The 23,374-nt window shown below is 42.8% G+C and overlaps 1 protein-coding gene across 1 annotated transcript; it reads left to right on the top strand.

Annotated features, from left to right (window-relative positions):
• The first annotated feature begins 1,530 nt into the window (after positions 1 to 1,530).
• Positions 1,531 to 8,506, top strand: LOC118537736 (transmembrane and coiled-coil domain-containing protein 5B-like). The gene is made up of 11 exons (XM_036095414.2): positions 1,531 to 1,565; positions 2,228 to 2,377; positions 2,697 to 2,814; positions 3,125 to 3,175; positions 3,690 to 3,758; positions 4,970 to 5,026; positions 5,517 to 5,576; positions 6,140 to 6,204; positions 6,826 to 6,901; positions 7,186 to 7,229; positions 8,308 to 8,506. Exons 1-11 carry the CDS (start codon positions 1,531 to 1,533, stop codon positions 8,504 to 8,506), a joined length of 924 nt encoding a protein of 307 aa, XP_035951307.1.
• The last annotated feature ends 14,868 nt before the right edge of the window (positions 8,507 to 23,374 follow it).

Raw genomic sequence — 23,374 nt, 5'->3', positions numbered from 1 at the left:
GTTCCACCTCCATACACTCCATCTTTGAAACATCAGACCTTTCTTTCCCCATGTGTTGGCAGTGCCAGTTCAGGGAAAATAAAGGAGTTTCTTCTGTAGCTCCAAGAATCCAACTTGGTGAGAAGGAGGGCTTGCTTGGCCCATAGAGAAGACATCTCTGATTCCTCTGGGCCTGCTCTCAGACCTTCCTATCCCATGCCCCATAGCTCTCGGATGCCTTCAAGAGAAATGCATAATTTGGATTTGGGTGCAGCAGGCGGCACACGTATCACAAGGAGTCGAAGAAGGAAGAGAGAGTGATCTCAACTGCCACTAGGCCTAAGGGCTTGGAGACATGAAGAAACGTGTTCCGTAGAGCTAACTGCCATCTCAGAAGGGACTGACCCTGTGTCCAGAAATGTGTTCCATACACCTTACCGCTGTGTAGGAAGAGACTTCAACTGCCCTGAAGCTCTGAACTCTGCTCCCATGCTGCCTACAGGGGTGATGTGGGAGTTGTTGTCGCCCCCCAACCCTACCCACTATGACATGCTGCCCCACCCCGCTGGAGAGGACAGGTCTGGTGATATGTGGAGGCCTCAATCAGTAAGGAGATACCTTTTCTGAAAGTTCTGACAATCGGTTGGAAATCTCAGTGAGACCTGAAGAAATCTCAGTGGGGAAGAGAAGGGTGAGTGCGGAGGGCATCATCAAAGGCTGGGATGCCTTGTGTGTAGAGAAAGCAGGGAAAATGCAGGGGAGCGATGAAAGGGGAAGGAGGTGTGAGAAAGAATTAAAAAGAGAATTAAAGGCAAAAAGCTTCAGAGGAAAGAGAAAAGAAGAGAAGCTGGCACATGAAAGGAGAGGGGAGTGTAGAACTCTACTTTTCTTAGATTGGTTTCGGTCCTGAACTTTAGTCTCGGGGCAGCAGTTAGGAGGCACCGTCCCTGGGAGCCCAACATTTGTTTCTTCCTGTTGGCAGGTGTATCCTGCTGTCCACCCCGCTGCTTTTGCTGCTATTTCAGAATCGACTCAGCCTGCGATATCTAGAACTTGTTAGAACTCAGATGGCAATAGACCTAGAAATCAGGCAGCCAGCTTCATGGCACCCTCTGGCTCTTCTCTATTATTTTTTTCCCCTGAGTTTCCCTGGAGATCTGGGTTAGAAATAAACTCTCAGTGCATTTGCCAAAAGACATAAGCTTGAGTGCCCTTAGTGCTTTACCTGTGACCAGACAAACGCAGGCCAGGAAAGGGAAAGGTAGCCAAAATGTGAAAAACTGTGAAAACAAGAAGATTTCTGTACTCCCGTGGGATTCACTTATGCAATTTGAAGTTAAAACAAAAGCTGGATTACCGGAATTTAGTAAAACATTGCGGCTGATGCTGGAAAACAGGAGGGACTAGGAGGCACGGGTCTCTTCTCAGCTCTGTCTTGCCTGGTCAAACTTTTGCCTGCTCCCTCCTGTGCTAGTGGGGGCAACTGTTACTATGCTGGACATTAGGGCCTACGTTTACGTAATAAATGTGTGTGTTAACATTTAGGAAACAATGGAAGTAGCTGGACAGGACCCACTGGATGATGTGTAAGTAATAAAGATGATAAAGTTCAGTAGAGGAGCTGCTATGGGAAGCATCTGCCCCAATCCAGTAAGGAAGAGAACCTCCATGATGCAGGACATTATCTCTTCAGGCCTGGGACCCTTCCAGGGGAGAAAAGACTTTAGTTTCAGATCTTTGGACTTCCTCATACTAATAATGGTAGGGTTTTCAGAAATAGCTAAGGCCTCAAAAAGCAAGTCAGTCAGATTTGGAGAAAAGATCCACTCCCACCCCTGCCCCCCACCAGCCTGTGGGCCTACTTGACTGGGGTAGAAAATACACAGCATAAACTCCTCAGGAGACTGTAACAGAAGGGTACTGAAGAAATCCCCTCATCCTGGCAGATCTTTACATGTTTTATAGGTGTAGCTTGGATTCCACATACTCCATAAAAAATTTTAAAAAATAAGTAAGTTGGAGCATAATTGTTCATATGAAAAAAAAATTCCTTCTGCTTTATAAAAGGTTTGTGTTTTAATGGGTTCCATTTACAATATTTAAAATTAAAATGTGATTTGAGGGGCACCTGGGTGGCTCAGTCAGTTAGGCGGCTGCCTTCAACTCTGGTCATGATCCCAGGGAAACCTTCTTAGGGCTCCTCTGTTTTCCTGTCCTGAGCTCAATAAGAAAGCTGATTTTCCTGTAGGCAGGAGATGATGGAAATACCGAAATTAGAAGTCACAAAACAAAACCTTGACTACCTGAACTCAGACCTTGAAAAGGACCTGCAGAGACTGGATGAGGCAAATCAAGTTCTTCTCAGGAAAATTCAAGAGAAGGAAGAAGCTATTCAAAGGTCAGGCTTTGCGGTTGGTGAGGGAAGGGCTTCTCCTCAACAAAATGGCCCTTGGAATAAAGAGAAGATGGGAGGAAGGTTTCCTTTTTTGTTGATAAATCTTGGCGTGTTAAATTCTGAAGCATGAACTGTGATGCCCCCAGGGGCTTTATGTAGAGATTCTTGCATTAAATTTCCACATGAGGCTGACGTTGTATTGCCACTGCATTTGGCAGTCAGTATACCCCCCCGCCCACCGCCCCGAGACCTTGGCTTCCTAAGCTGGGACGCTGGCAGTGTCCTCATGAGTGATCCACATCTGGGTGTCTGTACTTTTCAGTCTGGAAGGAGAGATTGCCCTGTCACTAGGACGAGCCAACGAGAGGGAGGAGTTGAACCATATCGCATCAGAGAAGGAGGAAACCTTGAGGAACCTGGAATCAGAGACAGCAAAGCTGGTAAGAAGGTGTCTAGAAAAGGACCCTGTGACACATTTGGCTTGCAGTCTGCTGCTGCTCTCTCTTTGCCAGGGGATCATCATCCATGGCCCTTGCTACATCTGGAGAAATCAGGCGAGAGTGCTCTGAGAATGAAGCGCTTGGCATGGGGGCCCCAGGCCTGGGCTCTCTTCCCATTTCCTCTGTGTGGGGCCAGAGTGTCCTTTTCCCCCTCGATACACTCATCCCCAGACCATATTTTAGAGACCCAGGGAGAGTGAAAGTACAGAAACAGAGCAGGTGCATCCCCTTTACTTCTCCCTTTTCACAGGAAAAAAGCAACAAGATTCTGAGCAGGAATGTGGTAGAGCTTCAGAAGAAGGTAAGGTGGGCCCCCCTTGAAGGAGGCTCATTTTTTAGGAATCTTGACAGAATCGTCTGAACTCCTGAACTCTCTAGTCAGAAAGACCCAAGAAGGAGCAACCGGCTAAATGGGTGTGCTCCCTCCCCTCTGCCACCCACTTAGGACAAACTCTGATGAACACCCCCATTTGTTCCCTGGGATTACAGGTCTGCTGAGATAGCTAAGGGACTGACTATAGGAGAAAAGATTTTTCCCTCCCTCCCCCAACTGTTCTGCCCCCGCCCTTCCTCCTTGCTCCCTGGGCGTTTGTTTTCATGGCCTATGGGAGCAAAAAGGTCTTTCCAGCCAGCCTGGAGTCAGGCAGTTCCCATGAGCAAGAAGGAGACACTCTTCTATCAGAAGCTTCTACCTGGGATCTAAGTTCATTAACCACCACCATTCCATAGCCCCGAGACCCCAAAGTCGGCCACTATCCCAGTTTTTGATGTCTGTGTGCCTCACTCAGTTCATGGTTTTGGGGATGGTATTTCAGATTTCAAGGAGACATAAGAATGATGGCCTTAATAAAGAAGCCCTAAAGCAGATGTTGGCAGAACTGAAGGTGAGTAGAAGAGCAAACCTAGAGACTTTCTGGGAGATGTGTGTCAAGTCTAGGTTCGGGAGGAACAACTTTCAAGGACTCTCCCAGGCTAGGTATGTCTGTGTGCTTCTCAGAGGTGAGCCAATGTCTTTGTTCCCTCTCCCTTACCTCATGGCCTGTGGGGCATTCATAACATGATTAGTCAAGTAACTGCAGAGGTCACTTCAATGTCATCAAAGTAGAGGGGATTGCTCGAGACCTCAACACCCATCAATCGCTAGAACACACATGCTGAAGGCACATCAGGAACCAGCCAAGAAGCTTAGGGTCTGAATGACGCACAATATGGATATTCAGGGGCGCCTGGGTGGCTCAGTCAGTTAAGCGACTGCCTTCGGCTCAGGTCATGATCCTGGAGTCCCTGGATCGAGTCCCACATCGGGCTCCCTGCTCGGCAGGGAGTCTGCTTCTCCCTCTCCCACTCCCCCCTCTTGTGCTCTCTCTCTCTCTCTCACTCTCTCTCTCAAATAAATAAATTAAATCTTTAAAAAAAAATATGGATATTCAGGTAAGATGAGAATACAAACTTCCATAATTATACAGCAATGTGTCAATAATCTTATCTCATTTTCCAACCCATGGCTTATAGTCCAAAAAAGTTTTATTTTTTAAAATGTAGTTTATCTTTTTCTTCTATGAGAAGGTAAACCCAATGAGGGCGAGATTTTTGGTCTATATTGTTCACTCCTATTTCTCCAGTGCCTAGAACAGTGCCTGGCACATAGTAGATGCTCAATATTTGTTGAATGAATGAATGAACTGGATGCCCCATAGAGGACAGAAATCCTGTTGGGAAACTTTCTGCAGATTTATGTGAGTGTACCCTCTGGAAGGTAAGAGGGAGAAAGAGGCCTGTGAGCTTTGGTCAGTCAGGCTAGAAGAAGGAGGATGGTAAGGCTCAGAGACTGGGCAGTCAGATGACCAAGGCTTAAATGTCAGCTCTGCCACCATGTGACTTTTAAAGAAGCTAAGCACTTAACTTCTTGCCTTTGTCTCCCCATCTATCAGATAGGGCTAATGATAGTGCCCACCCCAGATTGTGAAAATGTGTCCTCAATCCCTCAATACATGATAGCCATTTTTATCATGTTCCTTGCTGGTCTGGAGAGAGGGTGATCATTACCCATTTGCCTTCCACAAAAGAATGCTAAGAACTTTCTTCTGTCTTCCAGGTCAGACTACAAAAGTCAACAGAGTCCTGCACAAAGCAAGAGAAGGAACTGCTCAAGGTAGAGGCAGTGTCTCCTCACTGAGGGTCTGGCCAGGATATAAATGGGAGAACACCCCAAAGTCTTAGAAACAGGACAGTTGGAGGCATGGGAGGGGGAGTAGCAGGAACATCTGGCAGAGGAATTTCTGATTCACATGCAGGTGAAGGGCAAGAAAGCTTATATTAGAAGTACTGGTTTTACCATTTCTTAAACACCCTTTTACCGCCCCCTTCAAAATACTATTGCTGAATCCCAAACCCAAGTGCCCTGATACCTCTCCTGATGTTTCACCTGACAGGCATATGACAACCTGGCAAACAATTTTTGTTTGGCTCAAAATTATACTGTGCCCCTGAATGATGAGATCACTGCTTTGTGATATGCTTATTTTCCCTTAAAATTAGAAGTTGCTTGGTAACCAGCCACATGTCCAATGCACCAGTTAGGGTCCCCAGGAGCAGCTGAGGCTTGGTTCTGATGAGATTTGTTAATTTTCTCTTCTTTCTAGATAGAGAACGACTACCAATCTTTGCATCAGCTCTGTGAGGACCAGGCCCACTACATAAAGGTATGTTGCCAGCAGGGGCAAGTCAGAGAAGAGGCAGAATTTCTCCAAAGCTATGGGCTCCTTGGTTTCTCATTGGGCTAAAATCTGCCACCGGGGAAAATGTCTTTTATACAATAGCAACAACAACAGGACAGATGTATGTTAAGGATTTACTTTGTGCCGGGCAATGGCGCATACAGTATTTGTAAGTTCTTAACATACAGTATTTTTCTACATTAATTTGTCCAGTAAAACTATTGGGATGATATTGTTATAATCAAGAGGACACTGGGGTTTAGGGGAGTTAGGTAATGTGCTCTGGGAACACAACAGTAAGCATCAGAACTGGGACTTGAATACAAGCAGAATCCAAAGCGAGAACTCTTTTTTTTCTTTTCAGATATATCCATCTAGTCCCGGTATCTCCCAATTTTTATTAGAATATTTCCCTACTCATGTGTGCACACTCATGCATGCACCATTTGGAGTATAAGGAGTTAGTCTTAGGAGAATCATCAATGACATCATAATGAAATATGGAGAAATTCTTCATTATAACAATTTTTTTTTGTTTCCATGGGAAGAAATACCAGGAAATTCTGAGGCAGATGGAAAAGGAAAAAGAGGTGATGCTTCTTGAAAAAGAAGTGTAAGTTTGGAAAAATTATGTCCCTGATAGACTGCAGTGACAGTCACTGGGATGTCCTGGAAGGGCAAAGGGCTTCTCAGACCAGTTTTTGTTTTTTTCTGGGGTTTTTGACTTTTGTTTTTTTGGTTAGTCCTTTCTTTAGGTCATAAAACTATTCTCTTATGCTTTCCCCTACAATTTTGTTTTATTATTTTACTGTGCACTTAAATTCGCATTCATCTGGAATTTGTTTTCTTCTATGGTGTGGGGTAGAGATCAAGATCATGGTTTTCTGTGTGGAGAGCCTATTGACCCAGCACCATTTATTTAAGAGAACATGCATTTTCAGTGGTGCCTTGTTTTATAAGTCAGGTGACCATACATGTGTGAGACTTTCTGCAGTTTCAACCCAACATCAGGGTTACATCAGGGTTATTCTTCACTGATTGTCTTTTCCCTTGAGAACGGACCACAGTTTCCTGGTATCTCTGTACGTTGAACAGTTATGAGTTTTGAATGTTGAACCCTGTGAATGCTATCAAGAATCTGGGAAATAAATCATCAGTGTTGCATGACTTAGAAAAGTACCTTTCATCAGCCCCTCAGATTATATCATTCTCGGATCCGATTTTTTTCACCCAGATTCAAAGCCCAGAACAACTCTTCCCAAATTGTGAAACCTGGGTCAATTCTGGTAGAGACCATCCAAAGCAACATGGTAAGTCTTCCTTGTCCCACACTGGAGTGTTCCTTTATCCCTCCCTCCCCTGGCTTCTCTCTCCTTGCTCCCTGCATCCTCTCCCCTTTGTAATAAACCTAGAGTTAGGACATAATGAAGTTTGGTACCTCGTTCCACACTATGGCAGCTAGAAAGTGGCAAAGTCCGGATTCAAATCCAGGCAGCCTGACTCTTGACTCCTGGGTGGCTCTTGGTACCCTACTACACTGCTTGTCTGTGACCACACAGACAGGCTCAGCTGTGGCTTTTCTTGCTTCCCATAGGAGAAGACCATCATTAAGAAACAGAAGAGAATCTTTTGGTACAGGTAAGTGGTAGAATCTTGGTTTTTACCCAGTCTAGGCCACATTCACTCTCTAGAAGCGAGTGACTTGGTAAGGGTATAAGGAATAAGGATGAATACACCCACCAGCCAGAAAATATCAGGCAGCCCCAGATTTCTCCCAACTCTTCTTTCCTTCCTTTCCACAACACCAGAGTTATACAGAAAAAGTAGCTATTTCTTCAAGATGAAGGCTGCAGGCTGCATTTTACTTTGCATTTCCATTCTTATGGTTCTTGGTATGACCCCTTTCTATTTTTCAGATCCTGAACCTGATAATCTCCGCTATACTCTTTGCTGAGAAGATGGTTCAGGGCTCATTAATTTTCTCAGTTCTTTCACTGTAGGCTGAACATTTTAGAAAACAAAAATCTCCTAAACTCTCTATGCCTTTTCTGTCTTAATTTTTGAAACAAGGGGACTAACTCTGAAATGCTCCATGTAGCACTTTAGTGAAGAGCTTCAATTTATGACATTTCAATATAATTAAAGACTGAAGGCCTTAGACAAGATTTCAGTGTGAAATTTTCTTGGGAGCACACAAGAAAACACACACACACCTTTTATTGTTTAACTTGGTCTCTTTGGACACTTGATGTTTAGAAAAAAAACCTATCCTAATGATTTTGCCTGGACATCATGTCAGAGATGTCCCAATCTTATTCCAAATTCTAGAACTTCTTGCTATAGTAGACCAGAAGAGGACTACTGGTCATGAGACTCATAGGTGTGACAGTCCTGAACATTTTCTGGCAACCCCCAAAAGGCCTGCCACTTATGTAATACCTGGAAAATCTCCTTTTCCACCTCCAACTTTTTTCTATATGGACATCTATTCTGTCAGAGGGCTTACATGTCAGGAGAGCCTTATGCAATGCCTAACTACTACATTGATCTTTTTCTGCAATCGCCTATCCCCTACCCTCATCCTTTGGGTCTCCCTTCTCCATCAGTTTTGCCTGAAGAAAGCAATTCAGTTATTTATGAGTGTGAGCTTCACCTCCTACAGCTGGATCCTAGGCTGTCCCTGTCCCCCATGCTAACCAAGAATATCTCTTCGCAGGCATTTCAGGTGTCTTGTCTTCATGGTCATGATCTTCATTAGGCTGCTGGGTTATGCGCTTTTCCACCTGCAGTACATAAACCCAGACCTTCTTGTGGATGCCCTACCCATGGTAATGAGCAGGGACACCTTGAAGAGGCTGAGGGAAGTCTTATTTCCCTTCCTCACTCTAGAGGTGGAAGAAGTTCTACCGCATTAATCTGAAGTAACGTGGGGGGCTCCACATGGCACCCAGTAGAGAAGGGGGACGTGACTGTAGCCCTGAATCGGTGGTGGGCCAAGAAGGAAGTGGGAGCCTTGACTTGGATATCTGACCTCTTCATTTCATTCTATTCCCTTGTTTTCCCTTTGCAGTGGCTCTCTTTTAAATAAAGAATATGTTTGACCAGTGTCCATTGTGTTGGTCTGTGAATTTGGTCTGTGAGTCCTGGGGCCTCATTAAACATTCACAGTTTCCACCTGTTTTGAGAAAAGCTACACTCAGAGGTAAGAAAACCTCCCCCAGCACTTCCACTCTCTGCTCCATACTGAAGAAACAGTAGAAAAAAAATCATGTCTTCATTTGTAACATTCTCCATGTCCTCTGGGGTGGGTACAAAGGCTATTCAATTGAGGAATCATGAGGTGGATATAAGGTGTGCTTTCAGCCAATATTTTAACAACCCATTGTCCTTCCTAAAGCTTTTTTATTTTTATATTTCACTATGTATTATAGGAGTGGATGTCCTAAAAAGCTAACCTTTTTTTTTCCCATGTACACAGATGGTTACTCATTCTCAACTGAGAAGAAAATTACTCTAAAATTCAAGTGACATATAAAATGTAGTGTGTAAAATCAGCAAAACACGATTTTGCACCTACCTATCATTCCTATCATTCAAATCCTAATTCAAATGCCATCTCTCCCATAATGTCTCCTCTAATCCCTCCAGACCTGTGAGAGCTTCACTTGCCTTCTTCTGAATGCTCCTTGCACATTTGGCATCTCCTTCCTCCTATACATTCCTCAGGTTCTCGCTTTCTGATGACCTTTTGTCCTTTTGAGACCATTCTTGACACAGGTTTTAACTGCATTTCACTTGCACAGCAATGCTGGAATGGTAGAGATACACTGTATTTGCTTTGGCTGTAGACATGACCTCGCCCCACCTTTTCTTTTGGGGTCTGGGGAGGAGAGGGTGAAGGGTCTCAGAAGGACTTCTTAAAAATGAAAAACTGATCAACAGCGCCCTCTTGTGGCCATATAAAAGCTCTTGCGTTTCCGCGGGCTTCCCCAAAAAGGGCAGGAATGTGATCAGCCCAGTTGAAGCAAAAAGATGGATCAGTTGTCACTTTTGGACAGTTCTCTTTATGAGCTTTTATAAATACAATTAGTATTCATCAATTCAACAAATGCTTATTGAAATTCTTCCTTGGACCAGGTAGTGTTCTAGGCACCGGGATTATGGCAATGAACAAAACACACAAAAATCTCTGCCCAGGTTCTCGTGAGTAGAGGCAAATAATCAATAATTAAAATATAGAAATGTCAGACGACATTAGGTGCTATAAAAAGTTAGGTGGGGGAGGAGGAAGGGAATGATGAGGAGCAGCAGCTACAATGCTCACTTGAGAAGGTAGCATGATAGCCAAGACCTGAATGAGATGAGGAAGCCCTGTGGATGGCGGGGGCTCTGTCTGGGCAATGGGGAGGTTGTGGTATAGCTGAGAGGGAGACAGCAAGTACACAGCCTTGACGTTGGAGTGTACCTAGTGCATTTGAAGTTCCTCTGGGATTCCACGCTCATACCTTTATAACGGTCCCTTCATTAAATTCTTCATTGGAATCCTCCAAGTTGAATTCTGGTTCCTGCCAGGACCTTGGCTGATACTGTTCACTGGCCAGAAGCATTCCTTAGCCTGGAGGGTTTCAGCATTGGAGTGACTGATTCTAAGACTATAGGTGTATGTGAAGAAAATGGCTGCAACCGGCCAAGAAATGTATACCCAGAGTATTACTTCCTGTGCCATCTCCAGTCACGCAATCCCAGGTTCTCCTCTAGTGCCCAGCCCTTCCCACAGACACATCCTAGGTAGACGTGGGAGCATCCCAACATTCAAGACTGGCTAAGAAATATGAGCTGAGGAAAATAAGGACACCGTAGCCCCATGCTTGCAGTCAGTGATCCAGTGAACCTTGAAGCTGTGTTGGAAATCCACGTTGCAGAAGCACAAATGGTCTTTTCTGCCATCCAGAGAGCCTGCCTCCAAGCAGGACGCTGGCTCCAGAGGGGCCTGGATGGCATTCCCAAGTCTGGGAAGCAGAAGAGGGGTCACTACTGCTTTACGTGAGCAGTGCTGAGCTGGACATCCGACTTCCAGCAACAGGGAGCTTACCCCCCACCCCCCCAAAATCCATCAGTTTCTGAGAGATTTTAACAAAATAATACAAAGCACCTAGCACAACAAAAGGTCCATGATGGGTATTCAAGCACCATGAGTTTCCATTCCCTTACATGAGATAAAAGTTTGCCTTTATCTAGTAGTTAATCTTAGTCCTGTCTTATAAAGCCACACAGTAAAATAATGGCTTCTGTCGTATTTTAGTCACTAAAACTGAACAGCCTTCCATTCTCCAAATGAACATTCTCCAGTCCTTTAAGCTGTCACATGGCATGGCTTCTAGAATTGTATTATCTTATTTACCCTTCCCTGGACACCTACGGAGCTGAACAGAATACTACAGATGAGATCTGACAAAGTACAGTAGCTCTCTCCTCCTTTATTCAGAGAAATTAATGCTTCCCAAGAGTTCATTAGCCAGTTTGGCAACTGTATCAAACAAAGATATGTGATGTGCTTGGAGTCAACCAAGATCCCTTTCTTTCTTAAGATTTATTTATTTTGAGAGAGAGCGAGAGCAAGAGCAAGCACGGGGGTGGGGGGGCAGGAGAGGGAGAGAGAGAATCTTCTTTTTTTTAAGATTTTTTTATTTGACAGAGAGAGACAGTGAGAGAGGGAACACAAGCAGGGGGAGTGGGAGAGGGAGAAGCAGGCTTCCTGCTGAGCAGGGAGCCTGACGCGGGGCTCGATCCCAGGACTCTGGGATCATGACCTGAGCCAAATGCCGACGCTTAATGACTGAGCCACCCAGGCGCCCCGAGAGCGAGAATCTTTTTTTTTTTAAAGATTTTATTTATTTATTTGACAGAGAGAGAGATAGTGAGAGCAGGAACACAAGCAGGGGGAGTGGGAGAGGGAGAAGCAGGCCCCCCGCGGAGCAGGGAGCCCGACGCGGGGCTCGATCCCAGGACCCTGGGATCATGACCCGAGCCGAAGGCAGACGCTTAACGACTGAGCCACCCAGGCGCCTCCGAGAGAGAGAATCTTAAGCAGACTCTGTGCTGAGCTCAGGGTTGGGAGCTTGACATGGGGCTCAATCCCACGACCCCGAGACCATGACCTGAACCGAAACCAAGAGTCGGTCCCTTAGCCACATTTGCCACCCAGATGCCCCTCAGCCGAGATCCTTAATCTTTTGAACATGAATTATTCTTACTCTACATTTCCTCAGCTTTGTATTCGTGCAGATTAAAAGATAATACTAAATGCAGGATTTACCATGTGCTCGATTAAATTTCATTTTGTTGGTTTGGTTGCTTCATGTTAGTCTATTGCAATCACTCAAAACCCTAATTCTATGAGGAATAAACTAGCCTGTTTAGATGCCAGAGACACCTGGTAGAGTAGAAACTGCTGGAGCAGGGAGGCTTGGGTGTGAAATCTCCTTTGGTCTTGTAATAATTGCTGACCCCAGGCAGCTAGTTAACCCTTCCTTTAAGGTGGCTAATCATTCTCTCCCCCAGGAGCCTGTTACAACAGCTGCAAGTTCTTTCAGTATTCTGAAATGGAATTTCTTTGGGTCTGGAGGCTTGAATTCAATTAAATGGATTAGGTACTCTCCTTATATCTTCTCACCTATCTTAAAACTTAATTACCTGTTAACTATTTCAGACTATCCTCTTTATCATGCAAAAGATCAATTTCCTTGATAGGGAAGATTGAGGTGAAATAAGACCCTTATCTATGAACATTATACCCTATGCCCTAAGGAGTGGCGTATCTCTTTCATTTCTCCTGTTCCAAACATAGCATTGGAAATGCCTCTTTAAAAAAAAATGCACTTTATATCTTTTTGCCAGCCTCAGTGTTGTCTTGAAAAAAAGCACCGAAAAAAGAGTCAAGCCTTGGACCCTGGTCCTAGCTTTTGTGTTACTTCTCTGATTTTATACAAGCCATACACGCTTTCTGGGCCCGAGGTTGGTTTCTGGGTGCTTTCTAAGATCATTCACTGCACAATGAATGTACTGGAAGGCAGAGAAGAAAGGGGAATAGTTCAAAAAATAAGCAATAAACCATGCTCTCAAAGACTCTTGATTTTATAGCAGATTCCAACACTCAATATCAAGGTTACAGGTAACTCCTAAGCTTCTCTGACGTATAAATGCTGGCCTAATTGGGGCTCAGAACTATCAATAGCACATTTATTGATCATCTACTGTATTGCAGACACTGTGCTACATACTTCCATATGGTCTCCATTTCATAGTTTGGTGAATTGCCTGAGATTATCCAGTTAGCAAATGGCAGAACCAGGGCTCATGGGCCACCTCTTGACTCCCCAGGACAGTTGCCTTTCATGTTTCAGATGTAATAAAGACCCTTGAAGTCATCTCCAAATCCAATATTAGTCTGCTAATTAGTAGAACTATTGAACCAGTAACTGTAATCAGTTACTTATTTTCCTCTCTTCTATGATTTGTTTAAAGTTACTACAGAGATCCAATATCATTCCAGTCACTGTGTTAAATTTTACTTTGGAGCTCAATTATAGCTCTAGCTTAATGATTACAATTAAAAATGCCTTGGATAATGCTATATTAAGGCACTATGGGCCATCCATACCTTAGTAGGAATACAAGGTGGGAGAACTGGATTTTACTGGGGGGTCCTGAAAGAAATATTAAGGCCACTGTCACCTGCAGGTGGGTCAGGGTGTTGAATTGAGGGAGTAACAGAAGGGTGACTCCACCAAGAGCAGCTTTGCCCAGAGTGGCTCTTGAGGAGCCCATCCCTATAAAAGCTTTGGTTCTCACACATAGCCAAGTCACTCTCATGTTACAGCTGGTAGTATTACAAAATTGGACTTAGAGGGAATCCAACCTATCCCAGGGGTGCCATTGTCCCCTGCAGTTTGCTCTTTTGCAAAGCCCAGTTGAAATGTTCATGGTGGGTCTTTTCCCCACACTCCACATATTGAAATCCTTGCCTTGATGCCATGGTCATCACTCCCTGTGTGGGGGTGCCAGCCTGAAAGAAGAGCATCAGTTGGTCCCTCTGGGAGTTCAGCGAGTCTGAATCCTGAAAGGCTCCACGGTCCCCAAGCTCAAGAGCTGCTGGCTGTGTGGCAGAGACCATGAATGGGCAGGCGCTGCTCCCTCCACTTGCTTGAGCAGGTGGAAGGCTTCCCTGCTGCTCTCCTCACGGCTCTCAGCTGGCAAAGCTGCCCTCCCGTGTAGCCAGCAGTCTGTAGGAGCCTGACCCCCCTTGCTTGGACTTGGGATTTCTTTTTCTTCTGGGAGGTTTGTTGGCAGGTTGGTGAAGGCTGGGTCTACCTGGAAGCTTTTTAGATCCTGAATTTCTCAGCCCCACTGAGCTAAGTCACAGAAAAATGAGAAAGCAGTGATTTTGGACAGTTATGAGGAGAATGACAGTTTGGGGGTGGTGAGATGGGGTGGATCAAGTAGGGCAGTGAAGCACAGGGCAGCATGGCAGAAGGAGGAAGTCCCAGAGGGTCTGATGGGAAAGGGGATGGATTTCCTGGCTATGGATCCTTCCTTTTGCTAGAATTTTCCTGCTGCAAAGGTAGGTGGTTAGGAGATTCTTTACTTTCCAGGCCAGTTTAACCTGGAACTGTGTTTGCATTCAACTTTAAACAAAACCACATCAGTATTGCCGTCTGGAAATAAGAGGTAAAATTGAGATAAGGTGCTGAAAAGGCCCCCTGCCTCTCCAGGCATGGTGTTGAGTATCTCTGGTCCAGGAAACTGATGAGTCAATGTAAGCCTGGAGCCGAATGTACCAGTAACTTCCTGGGAAATGGGAAACCTATCTTCTCTGCAAGGTTTTGTCCTACTGAGAAGATCACCATTGAATAATCTTACAAGAAAAAAATTCAGTTCGCCAAATTTTAATGTCCCTCCTACCTGCACTACTATACTGGGAAAAACACGCTCAATAGGATTGTGTATTTTATTATATAATTCCTACCTTGAAAGAGTTGAAATAGTTTATAATCTATTAGCAAGGGAAAGAGAAAGTATTCAGCAACTGTAATGCAAAGAAGAATGAAGTATCAAGAAGACGATACAGAGTGCCAGGGAGGCTCAAAAAGAGAAAGAAAAGAAAGATGAAAGAAAGAAAGAAAGAAAAAGAAAGAAAGAAAGAAAGAAAGATAGATAGATAGATAGATTACATCAAGAACAGGAAGGAGCTAATGGGGGAGGTGTCATTTGATAATAAACATTGACAGAGAGGTAAGATTTCAACCCATGAAGATGGAGGAGGAAGAGCTTCCTAACTGAGGGGAGGTGAGGAATGATAATCCAAAAACTCCCCCAGGCTTTTAAATAGACTAATCTAAACTGCCCAGGGAGAGGATAGAGTTACACTAATCCTTTGAATTTTGAAAGAAAATTCTCCCAGGAGAGAAAATCTTAATAGCAGCTTACTTGATTACTAATTGTTCAAGAGACATTATTAATTATTCACTTACATTTGGTAGGCAAGAAACAGTTCAAAATGAATTCAATAAACTTGTGTCTCCAGTGGATTAGATATTGATGGGACTGGAGGGAGAAGAATGTACCAGATAATTGTGAGGGCCCTCTATTGGTTTGCAAACTGTCCCCCATACACAGAAGACAAGGAAAGACAGAAGAGTAAGGCCCCTCCGGGTCGGTAGGGGGCAGGTTTAATAAGCAAGGGAACTTAGGTATAACGCTTGTCTTGGGTGGCTGCAAAATGAGCAGATCTCTTCAGCTGCTGTCCAGAATCTTAACAGTTTATACAGAGACCTTAACTAGCTCCTGTGAAGTATTCCATCCAGATGATCTCAACAACACATGGCTCTCTCAACTCTTTGTCCTTGAGGCAGCTTCTAGTGTAGGGAAAGCAGATGGAAAGCACATTCCAAGGACAGGGCAGGGGTTGAGGAGCCACCAATTGCCCAGTGGACCTCATGGGTCATCCAGTGGTCGTGTCCTCTCAATGACCTCTTCCAGCACCTTCTTAGGTGAAACTTCCTAAATTCTTACAACTTCAAGGCCACTGATTCCCAGAAATATGCAGACCAAAGTGAAACATTATTTAGTAAAGGAAAGAAAAAGAGAAAGAACATTTTGTGGGCCTAAGAAAGAAGAATCTAGTTATTTCTTTTACACCAGAGAGAGGATAGAGTTACACTAATCCTTTGAATTTTGAAAGAAAATTCTCCCAGGAGAGAAAATCTTAATAGCAGCTTACTTGATTACTAATTGTTCAAGAGACATTAATTATTCACTTACATTTGGTAGGGCAAGTGAAGTAGGGCAGTGTGGCAGTTTAGTAATGTATTACTAAACCTTAGTAATACATTAGAATCACCTGAGGATATTTAAAGACCTTGGTGGCTGGACCCCAACCCCAGATTGATTTCATTTAGGGTCATTGATATTTCTGAAAAGCCCCTGTTCCCGCCAACTCCCCCTCACAGGTGATTCCAATATACAGCCAAGGTTGAGAACTATTGCTTTAAAAGAGTTTAGAGTAACCTCCAGAGGGCACATATTGAATGGAGCACTGGGTGTTATATGCAAACAATGTATCATGGAACACTACAGCAAAAACTAATAATGTAATGTATGGTGATTAACATAACATAATAAAAGAAAATTAAAAAAAAAAAAAAAGATGAGAGAGCAGTAAGGAGAGCTTATTTCCAAATTGGGAAAATAAGTGAGAAGAGGCAGGGACATTTCTATATAAGAAGAGAGTTCACTTCAATATGAAGGCACCCATTCTGATTGTTCTTTCTTCATACTTATAGCTGCATTGGCAAATTTCCAAATCTTTGGGTTTACATTTGCTCGCTTGCCTTGATAAGAAAAGTCTCTTTACATGTTGGGTCCTTTGTAGTCCATGGAAAGAGGACAGAGATCAGGATAAAGCAGCAACTTGCCCCTTTCCAGATGTGGGAGGAAGGATAATGGCCCCATCAAGATATCCATATCCTAATCTCTGGAACCTATAAATATGTACCTCACAGGAGATTCTGCAGATGTGACTAAGGATCTTGAGATAGATTATCCTGTATTTTCTGAGTGGGCCCAGTGTAATCACAATGGTCGTTACATGTGAAGGAGGAAAGGAAGAGAGTCAGCTGGAGGAGATATGAAGACAGAAGCAGAGGTCAAAGCAATGGACGATGGAAGGGGGCCGTAAGCCAAGAAACACACAAAGCCTCTAAAAGCTGCTAAATATTTTACACCCATTATCTTACTTAATCCTCCCAACAATCCTGTTCTCTAGGTCCTTTATTGCTGCTTTTATAGAGGAAGAATCAAAGACTCTGAGGGTTAAGACTGGTATTTCTTAGAATCTAAAATGTCATGGGGTGCCTGAGTGGCTCAGTCAGTTAAGCCTCTGACTCTTGGTTTCAGCTCAGGTCATGATTTCAGGGGCGTGAGATCGAGCCCCGCATTGGGGTTCCATACTCAGCTCGAAGTCTGCTTAAAATTCTCCCTCTCCCTCTGCCCCTCACTCACCCCTTGAAAATAAATAAGTCTTTTTAAAAAAGAATCTAAAATGTCACTAATTAGGACGCCTGGGTGGCTCAGTTGGTTAAGCGACTGCCTTCGGCTCAGGTCATGATCCTGGAGTCCCGGGATCGAGTCCCGCATCGGGCTCCCTGCTCGGCAGGGAGTCTGCTTCTCCCTCTGACCCTCCTCCCTCTCATGCTCTCTGTCTCTCATTCTCTCTCTCTCAAATAAATAAATAAAATCTTTAAAAAAAAATAAAATAAAATAAAATAAAATGTCACTAATTATTAGATGCACCATTATATTAGGTTCCACTAAGAAAAAAAAGTTAAACTATGTGTCATCAACACACACCATTTCTAGTTCTAATTCAAAAATCACAAAATAAATGAGATACAATCTTCCATGTGATAACTCCTACATTGCTTTGTAGAAAAATCAAGGGTTAAATTCTTTAAAACCTGTTTACCTTAAAAAATTCCTCTTTGGAGCCCTTAAAGCTTCACTGTCCAGTACTGTAACCACTAGCCACATATGTCTGGTCCAAAATGAGATGGGAAGTAGGTGTAAAATGCCAATAAAAGAAAGTTAAGTATTTCACTAGGAATTTTGTGTATTGATTACACATTGAAGTGATAATATTGATTTACTGGATTAAATAAGATAATATTAAATTAATTTTGCTTTCTTTTTACTTTTTAATGTGGTTTCTAAATATTAAAAATTACATATGTGGCTCGCTTTCTATTGCTATTGGACAGCACTGCCTTAAAGCATGAGGGCAATCTGCCTATTAGGTAGATTAGGTGGTTTTTTTCAAAGCAGAAAGGATGATGTACACAAAATCTACAAGATTCAGGCAGGGTAGGGGGTGTGTGTGTTGTTGGAAGAGGAAAGGTTCAGGGCAAGATGCTCAATTAGGTATTCACTTTGGAATACGTCACTTTTTAATTTTTTTATTGCAGTAAAATGTATATAACATAAAGTTTACTATTTTAACCATTTTTAAGTGTATAATTCAGTGTTAAGCATTAAGTGTATCCACAGTGTTGTGCAACCATCAAACCTGTTCATTTCCAGAACTTATTCATCTTCCCCAACTGGAACTCTGCACCCACTAAACAAATAATTCCCCACTCTCTTCTCCTCCTGGCCTTTAACAACCATCGTTCTTATTTTTTATCTCTATGAATGTGACTACTCTAGATACCTCATCTAAGTGGAATCATACATGTCCTTTTGTGTCTGGCTTATTTCACTTAGCACAAGGTCTTTTGAGTTCATTCATTCTTTTTTAAGGATGATATTTCAACCTATGTTTAAGGATGATATTTCATCCTATGTTTATGCCCCATTTTGTTTACCCATTTATCTGCTCAACGATGCAGTATGTCACTTTGCACTTGCTATGATACTTATAATTGTTCTACTTTTGATGAAGAGCTTTAGCTCCGATTTATCTCATTTTCTTTTGTCAAGTCTATTGGAAGACTTATGACTTAGGGGTCTTAATAGATTCCTTTTAATGAATTGTGCTTCTCAAAGCTATTTATAAATTGGGCAATTTTTAGAAGAACCAGGAGCACACATCCCCTGCCAGATTTTGACAAGTTAGAAGAAACTCTGTTAGCAAATAATTTGGCACAAGGTCACCCTGACGAGACAGTCCTATCGGAGTGCTGAATTCCCGTAATAAGATTTAAGACTAGGAACTCAGTGCTGTTCTACTATAATATACTGTATTATTTATATATATATATATATATATATATATATATATATATATATATATAATACTATAATATTTATTCTTCTGTCTACAGCATTGGGATAAACAGACATTCTACAAGGTTACTTGGGTCTAGTGAATCTGTGTATAGCAAACCAGGATGCAAAATCCTTTCCTCCTGCGATGTCTCTCCAGTGTCCTCTGTTAACAAAGCTTAACACTCAGCCAACTGGTGGAGGAAAAATGTTTGAGGAGCCATGATCCATTTTCACAGAGCAGGCAGAAAGGATGAATGTGGAGTTCAGAGTCAATCATCTGTAACTGGCACAAAAACCTAATGGAGGGTGGAGTAAGACCTGCACAAGCCACCACATGCCAGGCTGAGTGGTCCTACTCTTGCAGGCAGAAAGGGGAGAGAGGTTGTTAGGACTGAGGGTTGAAGGATCTAGTGATATGTAAAGGAATGGTTGTGTTTTTGAAGACCCCCAAAGATGCCTTTGTGACCTGAAATGAATGAATAGGAGAACTCTGGCTCCGCTAAGCCAAAGTGTTTAATAGTGTTACAGGGGAAGGATCATACAATCCATCTCCCTTGCCCAGGGATGAGGTCATATATGTTCTTTCAGCAAACGTTTAATGGACATCTACTATGTGCAAGGACTACACTAGTCACCAAGGAGACAGTGGTAAACAAGGCAGCTGACCTCTTGGCCTTTAAAAGAAAACAAGACAATGAATAAGAACAGAACAACAAAGTATTAACAAGACAATAGATAACAAAGAAATTAAAACAGATATGAAGGGTGATACACAGGAAATGCTCTGGGTGATGTCATAAAAAGTACGAGGGGAGAAGGGTCAGCTGAATTAGATGCGGTACACTGGAAAGGTTTCTCTGCTGGGATGACATTCTAATTGAGAACTAAAGGATGAGACAGAGCTAGGCAAGCAAGGAGCCAAGGGAAAAGCATTCCAAGAAGAGAGAAGAACAAGGGCAAAGGCCTTGAGGTGGAAATTCCCGGCTTTGCTCAGAGTGGTGCTGGGAGGAAGAAAGAGATGGGGGGAGATGGGGTGGCCAGGGAAGAGAGGCATTTCTCATCAACAGCCAGAGTATATTAAGGGCCAATTCATATCCTTACAGTGGGCAGAGGTGCTGACAGAAAGAAGAGCCCTAGGATCTCATAAAGAGAAAGAGAAATCATCCGATTATAGTGTCTGTAAATATCCTTGAGACACTTCAGCATAGGTAGTGTGATATTATGTGTCAGTATAGATGAGGTTAAGCTGCATCCCAGACCATGAATGTAGCTGGCCTTGAGAGTCAGGCAGCATCGAATCAGAAAGCCTATGCTCTAAAGGCAACAATTACAGGCGCCTGGGTGGCTCAGTCGTTAAGTGTCTGCCTTCGGCTCAGGTCATGATCCCAGGGTCCTGGGATTGAGTCCCACATCGGTCTCCCTGCTCCACGAGAAGCCTGCTTCTCCCTCTCCCACTCCCCCTGCTTGTGTTCCCTCTCTCAATATCTTTCTGTCAAATAAATAAATAAAAATCTTTAAAGGCAACAATTACATGCGCTTCTCTTATCTATTAATCAATACCAGAAGCTTGGGTAATGAAATGAGTTTCAAAATGAGTTTTATCTACAAAATTCATGGCTAGTTAATATGTTTGAAAGTTAGGAAGCTGGCTCTTACTGGCAAAATTAAGGGTATGCAATTTTGCAGAATGGCCAAAATATTTTTAATCTACTCCCTCTTCATACATGAACAAAGAATGTAAGAATCCAACTCAAGACTTGATTCCAAATTCGTTCTGTTTCCAGCCACTGAGGATTGCTAATCCATGGCCACCTCCAACTTTTTAGTGACTACTATTTTTGTTGTTGTTGTTGCTGCTAAAAAGAACCTAGGAGAGTTTGCATGACTAAATTGGCTTATATCCATTTGCAAAACATTTCCCTAGTGACAAAAAACTGACAGCAGGCATTTAACAGAACAACTGGGGGAAAGCAACCTTCTCTAAATACAGATGAGGATTCTAGATTTCAAATATGAACATGACTAACTGCATGAGAACATGCACATTTCCTGCAATTAGCAATAAGTTCTCCAATATGAGGAGAATGGAAGGGATATGGCACAAGAACAGTAGAAGTCTAGATAAGAGGCTCTAACACCCTTTAGACAAGGCTTCTATTATGAAGAGAACTGGAACTGGCACTTGGGGATGGGTGGGCAGAAGTGTAGATATGTGAAGTGTTCCATAAGTATGGACAGTGTTCTTTCCAACCATTCCCAGGAGTCTCTGCTCCTAGAATTTGGGGCTGTCAGCAAATATCAGGCCAGGCCCAGCTCTCAAGACATGAAAGAAAATATTATCTTCATACTCACTCCCTTCTAACTCACCAAATAAACAAGACTATATTTGTGACAATTTCTGTAGCATCACCCATTCTTTTTTTTTAAACACAGAATTTTTTTTTTAAAGATTTTATTTATTTGAGAGAGAGAGAGAGAAAGAGAGAGAGCATGAGTGGGAGGCAGGGAGAGGGAGAAGCAGACTACCTGCCAAGCAGGGAGCCCGATGTAGGGCTCGATCCCAGGACCCCAGGATCCCAGGACTGTGACCTGAGCAGAAGGCAGACGCTTAACCAACTAAGCCACCCAGGCGCCCCAGCATCACCCATTCTTAAAGAATTTTTCTACAAAGTTCTTTCAATCATGATTTATAGTAATTAAAAAAAAAAATAGACCAATGAGGAGAGTCAACATTACATGTGGAAAACGTTAATTCCAGAAGGTTAAGTGGAAATTATGGAATTAGAATTCATATTTTTATTTTCACACACACCTATAGGAGAAGGCCAGGAAAATGACTGGGACCTAGAGCTAACACTTCCTGAGATACTGTAAAGTCAAAGGAATAAAAATTTGTGGAGGCCTTGAGAATGTGTCTCAAAGACCTTAATTAAGCACACTTAATAAATCAAGGACCCAAGCTCTGAACAGATTTCCATACTCTATCCCCTTTTCCTGCACATAAGAGGGATACTAAGGCAAGTCTGTTCCTGGAGATAGGACTATTCTGATGGCCAAGGTTGGTTCAAGGACTCCAGATGTCCTTGCAGAACCTCCCTTGGGCTGCCTGGCAGTCTAGGATCCTTTCACTCAACTTTCCTTCCCCTATTCCTTTAGTTGTGGTCAAACTGGCATCATAGTCTGATTGTTCTCCCAGACTTTTCTGGCTCCCGCCCCATTTTCTCTCACAGGCATGTCACCTATTAACATTTTTGCATGTTTAATCACAATTTAGTGTCTGCTTCTTGGAGGACCTGGACACAAAATTCTTTCTACCATTTTCCTCCAAATATTTTAAATGGGAAAATAGACATAATTAATTCAGAGCCAGTTCCTGCTCTCTTAGACCTGGTGCGGCGGGGTCACTAAAATCTGAGTGAAAAATGTGTTTATTTTGGAAGTGGATGTATCTTTGGTGAACCCAATCTGATGTTTTTAAAGTCCAGTAAGTGTCCCTCTTTTAGAAATAAGAATGTAAGTTACTTAGATGATGTAATTCTTAGAAATCTCCTTGAATATCTGCAGAGAGATTTAAAATGCCCTCCAGATATAAGACAACCACATCATTGTTTTCATAAAGCAGATTTCCACAGCAGTCACCCAAGTTTTAGTTTATGCACTTATACAAAATTAGATATGAATGAGGCCTTGGAAATCTTTTGTTCTAGCTTTCCTCTACCCCTCCCCTCTCCACCACTTTTTTTTCAGAAGGAAAAATTTAGGCCCAGATGGAAAAAAGAGCTTGCCCAAGGGTTCACATTCTGTTGGGTCAGAGACCAGTTCTGACACAGGTGGCTGATTGCTAGCACTGTGCTGTGGGCACCTCTCTATGATGCTTCTAGCTGAACGAACCTCTGGGCAATGCATCAGCATTTAAGGGAAGATTTGCTCCACATTTTCAGTGGCCCCATGCAAAGTTGGAGATGTAGTAACGACAGCAAACGTATTATTAAGTGTTACTGGAACTCGAATTCTTGTTTAATCTCTCTTAACAACTGCTGCTTGGCCTTGTGTAATTCCTGTGGCATCTCTGGATCTTAGCTTCATCTATAAAATCTTGGGGTCAAACTCAGTAATCTTCAAGGTCTTTTCCACTCTTACATTTGGTATCTGTCCTTGGCAGACATCACGGAGAAAGAAGTTGCCAAATGATTAAATACGGAGTACAGCCAAGGGAAGTCATGGAGCCAAGGAATATTTGATTCTTAAACTTTAAGATAAATCTCTAAGTTTTTAAGAAAATTAAAATGGTGATTTCCATGCTATCTATACACTACCCCAGGATACACAAGCACACAATGAAAATATCCCCAAATGACCCAAGTGAGTTAACCTCAAACCAAAAAGAAGATTTTGCTCTATTCTTCTCTACATAGCAAATTAACCAACAAATCCCGTTTCATAGTCATTTATTACAAATAACC

The sequence above is a fragment of the Halichoerus grypus genome, chromosome 8 (assembly GCF_964656455.1).
Source record: "Halichoerus grypus chromosome 8, mHalGry1.hap1.1, whole genome shotgun sequence".
NCBI classification, from domain to species: Eukaryota; Metazoa; Chordata; class Mammalia; order Carnivora; family Phocidae; genus Halichoerus; species Halichoerus grypus.
This window is presented reverse-complemented; position numbering and strand designations above follow the sequence as displayed.

What these genes read in the sequence shown, in the direction of transcription:
- LOC118537736 (XM_036095414.2), top strand. Translation starts at nt 1,531, where the DNA reads ATGGAAGTAGCTGGACAGGACCCACTGGATGATGT. An exon ending in AAGAGAAGGAACTGCTCAAG is followed by an intron (nt 5,027 to 5,516) that starts GTAGAGGCAGTG and finishes TCTTCTTTCTAG; the next exon opens with ATAGAGAACGACTACCAATC. An exon ending in AGACCATCCAAAGCAACATG is followed by an intron (nt 6,902 to 7,185) that starts GTAAGTCTTCCT and finishes TGCTTCCCATAG; the next exon opens with GAGAAGACCATCATTAAGAA.